Source organism: Capricornis sumatraensis, chromosome 1 (assembly GCF_032405125.1).
Source record: "Capricornis sumatraensis isolate serow.1 chromosome 1, serow.2, whole genome shotgun sequence".
Lineage (NCBI taxonomy): Eukaryota > Metazoa > Chordata > Mammalia > Artiodactyla > Bovidae > Capricornis > Capricornis sumatraensis.
The window spans coordinates 159,828,025-159,840,563 of record NC_091069.1 but is presented as its reverse complement, the minus strand read 5'-3'; the positions used below and the strand labels follow the sequence as shown (position 1 = coordinate 159,840,563).

The 12,539-nt window shown below is 39.5% G+C and overlaps 1 protein-coding gene across 1 annotated transcript in view; it reads left to right on the top strand.

Moving 5' to 3' along the window:
* The window catches only part of MYH15 (myosin heavy chain 15), a 157,057-nt gene that overhangs the window by 38,300 nt on the left and 106,218 nt on the right, over positions 1-12,539 (top strand). Inside the window, exons 12-14 of the mRNA XM_068968346.1 lie at positions 5,827-5,945; positions 10,613-10,762; positions 11,349-11,519. Of these exons, the coding sequence (XP_068824447.1) occupies positions 5,827-5,945; positions 10,613-10,762; positions 11,349-11,519 (440 nt within the window). The remainder of the gene's footprint in view (positions 1-5,826; positions 5,946-10,612; positions 10,763-11,348; positions 11,520-12,539) is intronic.

Here is a 12,539-nt window from a genome sequence, read left to right as displayed (position 1 = left end):
TTCCCATTCTGTTGTCTTCCTTCATTTCTTTGCGCTGATCCCTGAGGAAGGCTTTCTTATCTCTCCTTGCTATTCTCTGGAACTCTGCATTCAAATGGGTATATCTTTCCTTTCCTTCTCTGGCTTTCGCTTCTCTTCTTTTCATAGCTATTCTTAAGGCCTCCTCACACAATCATTTTGCCTTTTTGCATTTCTTCTTTTGGGGATGGTCTTGATCCCTGCCTCCTATACAACGCCACAAACCTCTGTCCATAGTTCTTCAGGCACTCTGTCTATCAGATCTAATCCCTTGAAAATTAAATCTAGCAAATTAACTGAACCCAAATAGGGTGTCGTTGGAACCTCCAAACTATAGCTGGTTGGTCAACAGCCTAAGCAACAACCTGGACTTTCATTTGGCTTTTGAAGTGGAGGAAGCAGTCTTGTATTAATAGGACTGCACTCAACCTGTGGACTCTGATGCTGTCTCGGGTAGTTGGTGTCAGAATTGTGCTGAACTGTAGGACTTCCATCTGGTGTCACAGAACTGCTTGGTGTGGACGCACCCACCTCCGTGGAATCAGGGGCAGAGCCGTCACCTACCCTTTCCCCAGTCTCTCACTCCTCTCACTCAGTCCACTGATCTCTTGGCTCTTCCGGGAGTATTCGAGCAATCCTGTTGCAGGACTTTTTCACCAACTCCTCCTTCTCTCTGGAACTCTTCCTAGGTATCCTCATGGCTCACTCCCTCACTTTGTCAAGGTGCCATCTTGGCTGTCACCTTATCAGAAAGCTCTTCCCTGACGACCCTTACCTCCTTCTTATCATTCTCTATCTCCTTACTCTGAATATTTTTGTTTGTGTCACTCATAATAGCTGCTCTTTATTGGCTGTCTTACTCCCCAATCTCCATCAGACGGGAGCTCCAAAAGAGCAGGGGTCTAATTTGGTGTGCGCTGCTGTATTTCCAGGCATTAAGACAGTGTCTGGCTCTGTATTATAGTAGCATTTACCATAGTAGTAATTAATTATTTGTTAAATGAATCCTACCTACTCAGGAACAGTCAGTTAATATCATAGGACATATCCTTTGTGTTTTTTTTTTTTAGTTGAGTGACTTTCTCACTATACTCATCAATATCAGCAGTTGTTTTCCACTTGTCAATTAGCCAGGTTTTATTTTATTTTTATGTATTAATAAAGCTAACATTTGTATAGGTTATCAACTATTTATATTGTTTCTTTTTAAAATTTTTGTTTCCATCATTAGCCCATTTTTAAAATTGAGGCACAGATTTTTTTCTTATTGATTTCTAAGGGCTCTTAATATATTAAGCCTTGGTAATTTTCTTCCAGTTAATCATTTACAAAATAGTTGAAGGAGTTGGACAGATGGAGAAGAGAGTGAAAAGAGGAAGGGCCCCAAACCAAAGGGGACATTCTTAGCTTTACCTCTTTCTTGAGTTCAAGTCCCACATTTCTAACTTTCTACTGCATGTTCTCCTGCTACTCTAAACTCTGCATGGCGAAAACGCAGTGTATCATCTTCTTCAAGTGATGTCTCGCTGTTGACTCTTCTATTCATATCCTCAGTACTGTCCTTCTCTCTACTTCTCAGACTAGAAACATCTTCATCGTGTTTCTCAGTCTTTTGCTCTTTCTTGTTACTAGTTTAGACTTTTCAGCCCCTTGCACTCCCCTGTCCCACAGTAGGTTCACTTTCTGTAATTGCCTCCCTCTGGTCTGCTTTGCACACTTCCACAAAATTAATCTTTCTGATTAGTTTGCCATTAATTCGCCATGCTGATTAATTTGCTGTTCTAATTTGCCATTTCTCTGCCAAACGCCCCTTTAATATAGCCCCATTATTTAAATAATACCTTCCAGAAGTATCAGATGTCTCCTGTGGCCACAAGTGACCTGCTCTTCTGTTTATCTCGCTTTCTAACTTCTTGGTCCAGTCTGCCATCTTTGACCATCACTGCACTGCCCGCCTCTGGGCCTTTAAGTCATGTTGTTCTCTGTCTCAGAAATGCTTGTTCTCCCATATTTGCCCATCAAAACCCTCCTCATCCTTCAAGGCTCAGACCAAATGTTGTTTCTTTCTTGAAATCTTCCCTGTTCATGCAGTCCAAAAGAGATCTTTCTCTCTCTTTCAAACTTTGATGATACTCATAATTTGTCTCTTTATAACAGTTGTTTTATTGACTTGCTATTTTTGTCTGTTTTATTTACTGTCGTGAATTATAAACTCCTTGCTGTCAAGGATTTTTGTCTTGTTTATCTGTCCTCTCACCCTAGCATTTGGTACCAGGCCTTGCACATAGCAAGTGCTCAGAAACTGTTCAATAAATTAAGAAAGGGTGAACAGCTCAGAAACCACATTATAACCTTATATATAAGATGAATTGAAGGTCATTTTCAAAACCCTTTTTCACATTAGCCAGATTGCAATCTGACAAAACTGAATTTTGTTTCTCTCTTTATATCTTGTTATTTATACATCAGACTGTACTGGGATAGAATTGTCCCTTTGTTTTTCTCTACTTACTTATCTGTTTTCAGGTGCCATCAGAATTCTCTCCATCTTCTAATTATACTTACCAAATCTGGATACCATTCTCTAGAGAGTAGTTCTCAGACTTGGCTGCACATTAGAATCACCGGGGGAGCTTTTCTATTCCTGAAGCTCAGGTCTTACCCAGACCAAAAGAAATCAATCTCTGAGGGTGGATGCAGGCATCAGGGTTTGTGGTTATGACTTGCCAGGTGACCCCAATGTGCAGCCAAGGTTGAGGACTGTTCTCCAACCCTCATACCCTCATGTGTATCAGAATCGCCTGGTGAAATGCTAAAAATAAACCCTAACCTCCTCTAGTGAGCAAGTACTTTGTTCTTTTATGAACTCTCCAGGCTATCCTGATCCATACCAGTGACAAGAACCCTTCTAGCTAAACCTCTCCCAGGTACGATGATACAACCTGGTTAAAATTCATGGTTTTATCCACCAGGTCCTAGAAAATGATGTTTATTTTGGTGGGATTTTTATAAAGCTTCTTCTGGGAATACATCAGGTCACACAATCAACATATGTTTATAGGCAGTGCTGTCTTCATGATGGCATCTCCTGAATGTTAGAAGGATGTTTTTTCACCAATTTAAACTATTTCCATCTAGGTTGTAACACTATAAACTTTTAATGCAAAGGAAGTAATTTTGAGGAGGGGAACATGACAACTGTTATTTTCTGTTAAAAAAAGAAGATGAATAAATGTGATGTTTAATGTACGCCTTTGGGATAAATCCAAGGCACACTACTCCTCTTTCTGCAGATCATTGAATGTCTCTGGAGTGGGAAAGAAATAATTCTGCAATGTTGAAGGCTATTTCTGTTAGAGCTTAAGGTGGGATACTACCTTAAGAGAATTTGGGTTTCCTTTGTTCATGGATAAAAATAGACTCAAAGAACTGTCATTAACAGTGGAAAAAGATTGTGTGAAATTGAGACTATTATTACCTACATTGTCCATCTGAATGCTTCCAAAGCATAGAGAGCTGAAGTCCTGTCTATTTTTCCTGAACGGATATTGTGGAATTGTTCATTTTTCACATCATTGGTTACTGTTCAGCTCCACTCGGATTCATCAGGCACACTGCATTTCTCCCTTCCTTTGAAATATTTTCATTTTGGGTTAGATGCTCTTTAAATTCTCCTTTGGCTCAAAAAGTCTTTGATTCCTACCCCTTGGCTTTTCAACTTGAAATAATCAGGCTTTTGTCTCCAAACTTGGTGCTCTTAACAAGAATAACTCAGTATAGGATCAGAATGTCTGCTCTACTTTTGGTTTTTCCACTTATTTTCCCAGTCTTTGCATTTTGAAAGATTTCATAGCAATGGAGTTCCTAGGCCATTATCACTGATTAGGAGTAGATGTAGAATTTGTAGATACATTTCTAGAATGTATAATATATATTGACTTTGCATACTAAGTCACTTCAGTTGTGTCTGACTCTTTGTGACCCTATGGACTGTAGCTGACCAGGCTCCTCTGTCCATGGGATTCTCTAGACAAGAATACTGGAGTGGGTTGCTATTTCCTTTAGTTAACAAATAAATCAAACATTTCAAGCTTTTCTAGTCTTTGTGAAAACTTTAAAGGCCCCACAAAAAGGAAATGGATATTGTTAATATAGATGACATATAGCTATTTAATTGTGTTTTGTTTTTAATTTATTTTCTATTTGTGGCCATTGCTCAGGAAATTTTGTACTTCTTAATGAAGTAAGGAAAGACTCCATTTCCTTCTATTCTAAGACATTAACTTTATGGAGTGACTACATCAGATATATATCTCGGGATTCATTTAAAATGGGAGACAGCAGAGAGGTTTCAACTGAGCAAAATATTCCTTTTGTTTGATAACCGAAAAAAAACACGCAGTTTAAAATGTGTTTATAGCTTTTCGCCTGTGGCATTCTTTCGTGTTATTGTCATTTTTTTAACACCTGACGTGATACATGCTTATTTACTTTTCCTTCTGATAGCACTCATTCTTCATTTCTTTCCTAAGAAAATGAAAATACCATTCTATATAAGAATAATTATGCGGGTTGTAAGTCTTCTTGTTAGGCAGCAGAGGGCACTGTGGGGCAGAGACTCACAGGAGAGGAAAGGTGAGAGATACTGGGCAAGTGTCCTGGCTTCTGTTGATAGGTCTTGAATTACCCAAATATATGGTCCAAGTTCTGGTTCCATTGAAAGGAGCTACAAATATATATGTAGAAGGGGAAAATAGGCAAATAATGAAAATATGATTTTCATCCTCTTCAGATGAACAATTCTTTTCAGAAGAGGGGCAATATCAAGAAATGGATTTTTTTTTTAATTGGGCTATAATTCTCATATTATAAAATTATTCTTTAAAAATATACAGTTCAGTGAGTTTAAGCATATTCAGAAGGTGGTTTGACTAACATGTCATTACTCCCAAAAAGACATCTTGTATACAAAAGTAGTTACTCTCCATTCCTTTTTCCCCTAGCCCCTGGCAACTACAAATCTACTTTCTGTCTCTCTAGATTTACCTATTCTGGACAGTTCATATAAATAAAATCATATAATATATGGCCTTTGTGTCAGGCTTCTTCACTTACTATGATGTTTTCAACCCTCAATCATGTTGCAGCATACATCAATACTTTATTCTTTTTTGTAGTTAAAAAAATGTTCTGTGGAATTAATATCCTGCATTTTGTTTATCCATTTATCAGTTGATGAACATTTGTGTTTTTTCCTTTCTTTGACCATTGTGAGTAATGCTGCTAGGAACATTTGTGTACAACTATTTTGTGTGAACATATGTTTTTATTTCTCTTGGATGTATACCTCGGGGTGGAATTGTTGGATCCTGCAGTAACTATGTTCAATTTCTGAGTGGCTGCCAAACAGTTTCCTACAGTGGCTATACCATTTTACATTCTAGGAGTGTATGAAGTTTTCAGTTTTTCCACTTCTTCACCAAAACACTCATGTCTTTTTGATTATAGCCATTCTAGTGAGTGTGTAGTGGCATTTCACTGTGATTTTGATTTGCATTTACAAGAAATAGAGTCTTTTAGGATCATTTAGGGTCCATGCATTTATTTCAGAACTACAATTTACCCTGCTACATCATTCTAACCACACCATCTTTCCGTCTTCTGGGCTGTCTATTGGGTTCACGTGGAGATTGAAGTTTGACAATGTTTTCCTTCTTCTCTCCTCCTCCCTCTTTTCTCTTACTATTTTCTCTCTCCTTCTCTCCCTCCCCCCTTCTCTTCTTCTTTTCCTTCCTTTCTTCTGACCAGATGCTGGCAAGGCTGCTTTCCTCATGGGCATTAACTCCTCTGAGCTGGTGAAGGGCTTGATCCATCCTAGAATCAAAGTTGGTAATGAATATGTTACTAGAAGTCAAAATGTAGAACAGGTAAGTCACTTCCAGAGTATTATGATTCTATCCTCTTGTACTAATTGTACACAGGTTTTATTTGTGTATTTTTCAACTTCTGATGTCTGTAACAAGGCCTTCTGTAAAAAAGTGAAAGAGAATTACTGTGAGCAGTATTCTGTTTCCATCTGTGATGCACACCACAGTAAATGCTCTTGTGTTAAGAGTCTTTCTAGTCTGAAAGATACCATTTTGACAGTTTCCCCTTAAGCAACAAGTCTCTTCAGATTCAGGGAAGTCCTTTACATTTTATAATAAATATCTTTGTGGTCTAGCTAAGAGGCTCTTAAAAATATAGTTTCTGACATGAATAAAATTGATAAATTGAAATCTATCACCTATTTGGAATATTGACTTTTTAGGCTATCAGATGCATTCATTAAGAAAGGGTTTCAGCACATATGCTGAAGTTAGCATTCAAAGAGGGGGAAAAATGAGAACCAAAGTGAGAGATGGAAGGTCATATAGGTTTTGTTCAGTATCCAGGAGAATATTTTAATGTTAGAATAATGAGTGCTCTGAGAAGTGTTGATCCTGAGGCTGTGCAGTAAATAGTCACAGGACAGTCAACTAGTAAGACCATCTAAATATGATAGTGTATTTCAAAATAATAATTGACATCTGGAATGTGCTAGTATGAGACAAGCCCTGCTACAGTAACATGCACACTAAAATCCTAGTGACAATAAAATAGGCATTTATGTCTTACTCACACCAGGCCCGATACAGATGAGACCACCTTCTTCAATTTTGTCCTCAGGCCATCTGAAATGCATGGCCTCCAGTGTTGCTGCACAGGGGAAAAAATTATTTGTGAAGAAAGTACACACACTTTAACTGCCTGGGGCTAGGAGTGATATCACTTTTAGTAAGATTCTATTGGTGAAAACTAGTCAAATTCTCTCCATAGCTACTGTGGGGCTGAGAAGTGTAGTCTTTCTGGAAAGAGAAAGTGGTTTGATCACATATAACATGTAAAAGCATTCATATTATCTCCTTCCATTCCTACAACAAAACTCAGAGGTAGGTAAGGTAAGAATACTTATGTTTTTTCCAGTTGAGGAAACCAAGGGTTAGGGTACAGCAGTAACATTCCAAAGGATACCCAGCTAGTATTCAGGTGACACCTAGACTGTCTTGCTCTGTAGACATCCTAAATCTGAAAATGAGATAGACAAACATGCAACTTTGTGACAGAAGACAGTTATTTTGACAACAATAAACTCTCTTTCTTTTGATATGTTGGTAGACAGGCATTTGGTGTGACTGTCATTTAAAACATTTCAACAACTAATCAAAATCAATTTCCTAGTTCAGCTTACTCTATAACTAAATAAGTTTATCTCTACCATAATATCAACTCTATGGGAACAATTTGCCTGCATTTTTGTCCTCCCTGGTGACCTGAGCTCTTGTGGCCATGGACTGTGTCTAATTCATCTTAGTACCCCAGCATCTAGCACAGTGCCCTGCAAGCAGCAGGTGCTCCATAAATGTTAAAATAAATGAAATATTGGCTGACGTTAAGCCATGCTCAGTGGGACAAGTAGTTGAGCTATTTCTTCATAGTGAGGCTGGAGATGTCTGGCAGCTTCTTGCCTTTTAAGACATTCACCACCACATGCATGCATGACATGCTATGATTATAGAACAAGGACTTGCTCAGTGTAAAACTAATGAGCCCATAGGAGGACTGAAATCAAACCTTCGTCTCTTTAATATTGTGTTCTCGGGGACTGAGTTACCACACCAGCCTCTACTATAATGGAATCAGTGAAGCAAGCTAATATATTATTATTCAACATTAAAAGAAAGAAAACCCTCATCCTCCATGCCCCCCTCCCCTCCCCACCTTCTTGCTTGAGCACTCTCTTTTCCTCCATCTCCTGAAAACAGAGTAAGAAAGCACACTGTAAGGCTTTTCTTTTCTTAGGAATTTTACTGACTTTATAGAGACAATTGTCACTGCTAAGAATAGAGATGTATATGCTCTGTTGATGACAATTGCAAAAGATGGCAAAAATTCTTGCAGTGTTAACACTTTATACAAAACTTAGTTCTAGCTCTTATGTTATCTAACTCTGGGACTTTGGTCAAATATTCCATCTCTCTGAGCACCCCATGAAGAGGTTAAATTCTTCTGTGGGTCTCAGTGGAACAATGATTGGCATCTAAAGGAGATAATTCTTCATGTATGAGAGTGTCCCACACATTGAAGGAGGTTTTGCATTCCTGTTCCCAGGTGCTAAGTGCCAGCAACAGTCTCAGTCACTGATGATGTGGAAATGCCCATCCTGTTCCAAAGTGCCCCCTTCCCTTGGGTGGGGGGTGTGCCATCTTGAATTGGGAGCCACTATACACGATTATCCAGAGAAGGCAATGGCACCCCACTCCGGTACTCTTGCCTGGAAAATCCCATGGACAGACGAGCCTGGTGGGCTGCAGTCCATGGGGTCGCCAAGAGTCGGAGACGACTGAGTGACTTGACTTTCACTTTTCACTTTCATGCATTGGAGAAGGAAATGGTCACCCACTCCAGTGTTCTTGCCTGGAGAATCCCAGGGACAGGGGAGCCTGGTGGGCTGCCGTCTGTGGGGTCGCACAGAGTTGGACACGACTGAAGTGACTTAGCAGCAGCAGCATACGTGATTATCAGGAACCAAGGCTCTTCAGGTCTAGTATTTTAAGATTCTAGGAGAATTCTAACTATGCTTATTAGAAATAGGTTATTTTACTTTGAAAAGATTAATAATGATCAAACAATAATAGTAATCAGTAGCCACTGAATGCTCACTGTGGATGCTGTGCTGTGTGCTTTGTATGCACGGTTCATTCAATCGAACAGCAAGTCTGCAAAGTTGATCTTATTTATGCTTCCATTGTATTAAAAACAGTCAGCTTAGAACGATTAACTGCTAAAAGCAACATGGATAGTAAATACTGGATCAAGGATGAGGAAGTGATAAAAGTGGAGAAGGAATAGGAAAGGGGGAACTAGCATTTATTGGATTGACTCTAAGTGCCAAATACTGTGCTATGTCTATTTACATCTTCCGTCTCATTAAATCTCTTCCAACAACCATGAGACAAGCATATTTTAATATTATTTTGCAGATGAGGAAGGCAGGGATCAAGGTGGTTAAAAATACAGCTATTTGACTGCACTCCTTTTCAGTTTTGTTTTTTCTATCCTATATTATTGACCCCCAAGTAATCAAAGTCTTTGGGGTTATTTTTAAAAGAGCTCAGTCATGAGTCTGTTTAACCTCTGCTACAATTTCAGGCTTTCTTCCTGTTTTTCACTACTCCCCAGCTGCAGCCAGTTTCTCTCTCACTCCCACTTCTCAAGTATCTAGGGAATTAATAGGGGGGGAAGCAAGTTAGTCACGTTCTTTTTAAACTTTCAAAGTGACTGCTGTAGACATAGAGTGATTTCCTCGATGCTCTGAAGAATAAAAATCATTCTCGGTGCTGTACTTGTGCGTGTCTGCTCTTGATGCCAATAATAAAAAACTGTGATGCCATCCGGCTTATGGATTACTGTGGAAATGACTCAAGGTAACTGATCAGGGAGTGGATGACTCATAACTAAATCACCGCCAGACACCAACTGGCTCCTGCTGTGCGCACTGTCCTGGGCAGCCGAAGGATGGGTGTGATAGGCCTGTTTTAAATGTTAAGTCGTTGAAGCGCATTCCCCTGCCAGGCTTGGAGACGGTCCAGCTGAAATTCACTCCTCCTTGGAGTCTGTCAGAAAGCTGCAGCGACAGCGGCGCCTGCGCGTCACGGCAGCAGGCTCTACATCCGCAAAGCAGCAGCATCACACGCAGAGGTTGGAGCTCTCCCCAGTAGGTTAGGAGAGCGCCTTTGACCCACACCTCCAGGGAGGTGAAATGTGGCCTCAGTTTTACAGTAGAGGACTCTGAGTCAGAACGATGCACTAAATTGCCCTTCTCCCTATGCAGAGTTGAGGGCAGCCCTGGGAACTAATAAAATAGGTGGAAGCTGAGGCTGGAAAGAATCTTCAAGAGCATAACTCAGGGGAAGACACTGCACCCTAGAGAGATTGGGTCACTTGCCAAAAGTTATGCAATTTATTAGCAGCAGCAGGAAAGAGCTAGAGATTCTATATTCCTAACCTACTCTACCATCATTTTTGAAACTTTATGGTGCGTGGGAGTCAGAGGGGATTGTGCCAGAGTGCAAATTCTGATTCATAGGTCTGGGATAAGATGCTGGGCATTGGCATCTTTAAAAAGCTCTCACGTGATTCTGATGCTGCAGGTCTTAGGACCACACTCTGAACAGCAAGGTTTTAGAACATGTTGCCACCCTACCCCAGGAGGTTTGGTCCTTTAGTGGTAGGAACATGAATCTCTCACAGGAGTGTTGGGTGGGGAGGCGCCAGGCAGCTCGCCTCCTTTCCCGTAACTCTCCCCCCTTCTCCTCCTCTCTCCCTTCCTTCTCGCTTTACTCTTGCCCTTGTTTCTTTCTTCCTTTCCCCTTATCTTCAGCATAAAGCTATAACCACAGAAAGCAGATAAATATATGCTGGTTTTACTAGAAGGTGGTTACTGATAGAGAATGCCCAGGGTCAAAATGAACACTGTTGTCAGGCGAAGGACTACTTTTGATGTGATTTTCAGGTGACCTATGCTGTTGGTGCCTTGTCTAAGTCAATCTATGAGAGAATGTTTAAGTGGCTGGTGGCACGTATCAACAGGGTCCTGGACGCCAAGCAGTCAAGACAATTCTTCATTGGCATTCTTGACATCACTGGTTTTGAGATGCTTGATGTAAGTATATCTGGTAAGAGTGAAGTTGATGTATATTTACAAGAGGATTAGACTATGTGAATTGAATGCCAGAAGATGTAGTCAGAGCATGATGAGAATCATTCTGTGCAAACTTAAACGCTACTTTGGTTGGAAAAAGCTGTTATTAATATTAACAAATAACAATAAAAATCATTATGATTAATAGTGCTAGGAAATTAATTCAACCTTAAATAAAGGTAAATTAAGACATCTTTTATGATTTTGAATTGTAATATCATTAAATGTTAATTTCCTATCATAATCTTAATTTTCAGATATATATGAAGGAGGTTAAGAATATAATTGAGCAATTTTTACTTATTGGGTTTATTTGCCAACATATGATAGTGGTTGTGGTTTTCTCTTTATATTTTCCAAGTGAACCTCTATTTTGTTTTTTTTATTGAAGTATGTTTGACAATTAAAAATATATATTTAAGCAGAACAACTTGATTCAGTGCACATATACATTGTGAAATAATCTCTACAATTAAGTTAATTAACATATCCATTGCCTCCAATAATTACTATTTTCTCAATTTTATTTCTGATCACAACCGTGAAGTATAACAGTCTTGAACAACTTTGCATTAATTTTACCAATGAAAAGTTACAACAGTTCTTCAATCAGCATACGTTGATTTTGGAGCAAGAGGAATATAGGAGAGAAGGCATTGACTGGGTGTCCATCGACTCTGGCCTGGATTTGCAAGCCTGTGTGGATCTTGTTGAGAAGGTGAGGCATGTTTCTCCCCCGTCCATTTTTGTTTAAGGAGAATTGGCCCTGCTTGCTGTGTTGATCCGTGTCAGGACCCTGGCTCTGTCAAGGGGATGGGAAATAGGGTAAAGAGCTCTGCACATATTCTCTTAGTGGTTTTTCTGTGCAGCCCTGTGGCATCCTAACTAAAGTCGCACATCAGTTACCTACTCCATCATCTCTAACTCACACTGTCGCTACATATTTACTGCTTATGCATGGCCTCCGCTGTTAATGCGTGAGGAAGCTTGTTGAGATTAAAAATGGTCACGGTCTTGACTGGAAAAACACAGAGCTGAAAATATGACCACTGTAGGGCTTGGCTGATTAACATAAGGTGAATGAGTAGACCCAGAGCAGCTTAACGAAATTTGGCAAATTAGCATGCAAACAAACAACCGCCATAAATTCTCAAGGCCACTACCTTGCAGGATGTAGTTTGTTCATTTAATTGGACAAGTACCAGTTAGTTTAAGTAATTTATGACAATACTTCATGGCTTATTAGTAAATTAGCTGCAGTGTATGGTTTCCAAATTCAGTGATGTTCCCATACACTGAAATCTTTCCATGTGCTCTAGAAAAGATTAACCAGATTTGCCAGGGGAATTCAATATGGTTTTTCTGTGGCTTTGTCCAAGGGAGCAAGCATGATGAGGTGTGAGCAGCTATGTGGCCTTATCTTTTGCAATAGTTGTGGATTGCAGTGAATTCTGCACTTGTCTGGACAACTATGCTTTGCTCTCACATTTGATTCTCAGCAACCTTGTTTAGAAAGGGGTGAGGATGACTAACCTCTCACTCATTGTCTTTTGTGGGGCCCAGATTTTATCAATCACTGTCCCATCCATTTTACATGTTAGATCTTTAGATGAAACTAAATCTTCTTTGAAAATAGCCATTATTCTTAACAGGAGTGGACATCACATTGATTTTATTTATTTTATAACCACTTTCTGGGGAGGGGACCGGCTGATTCAAAAAATGGTGATAATGAACC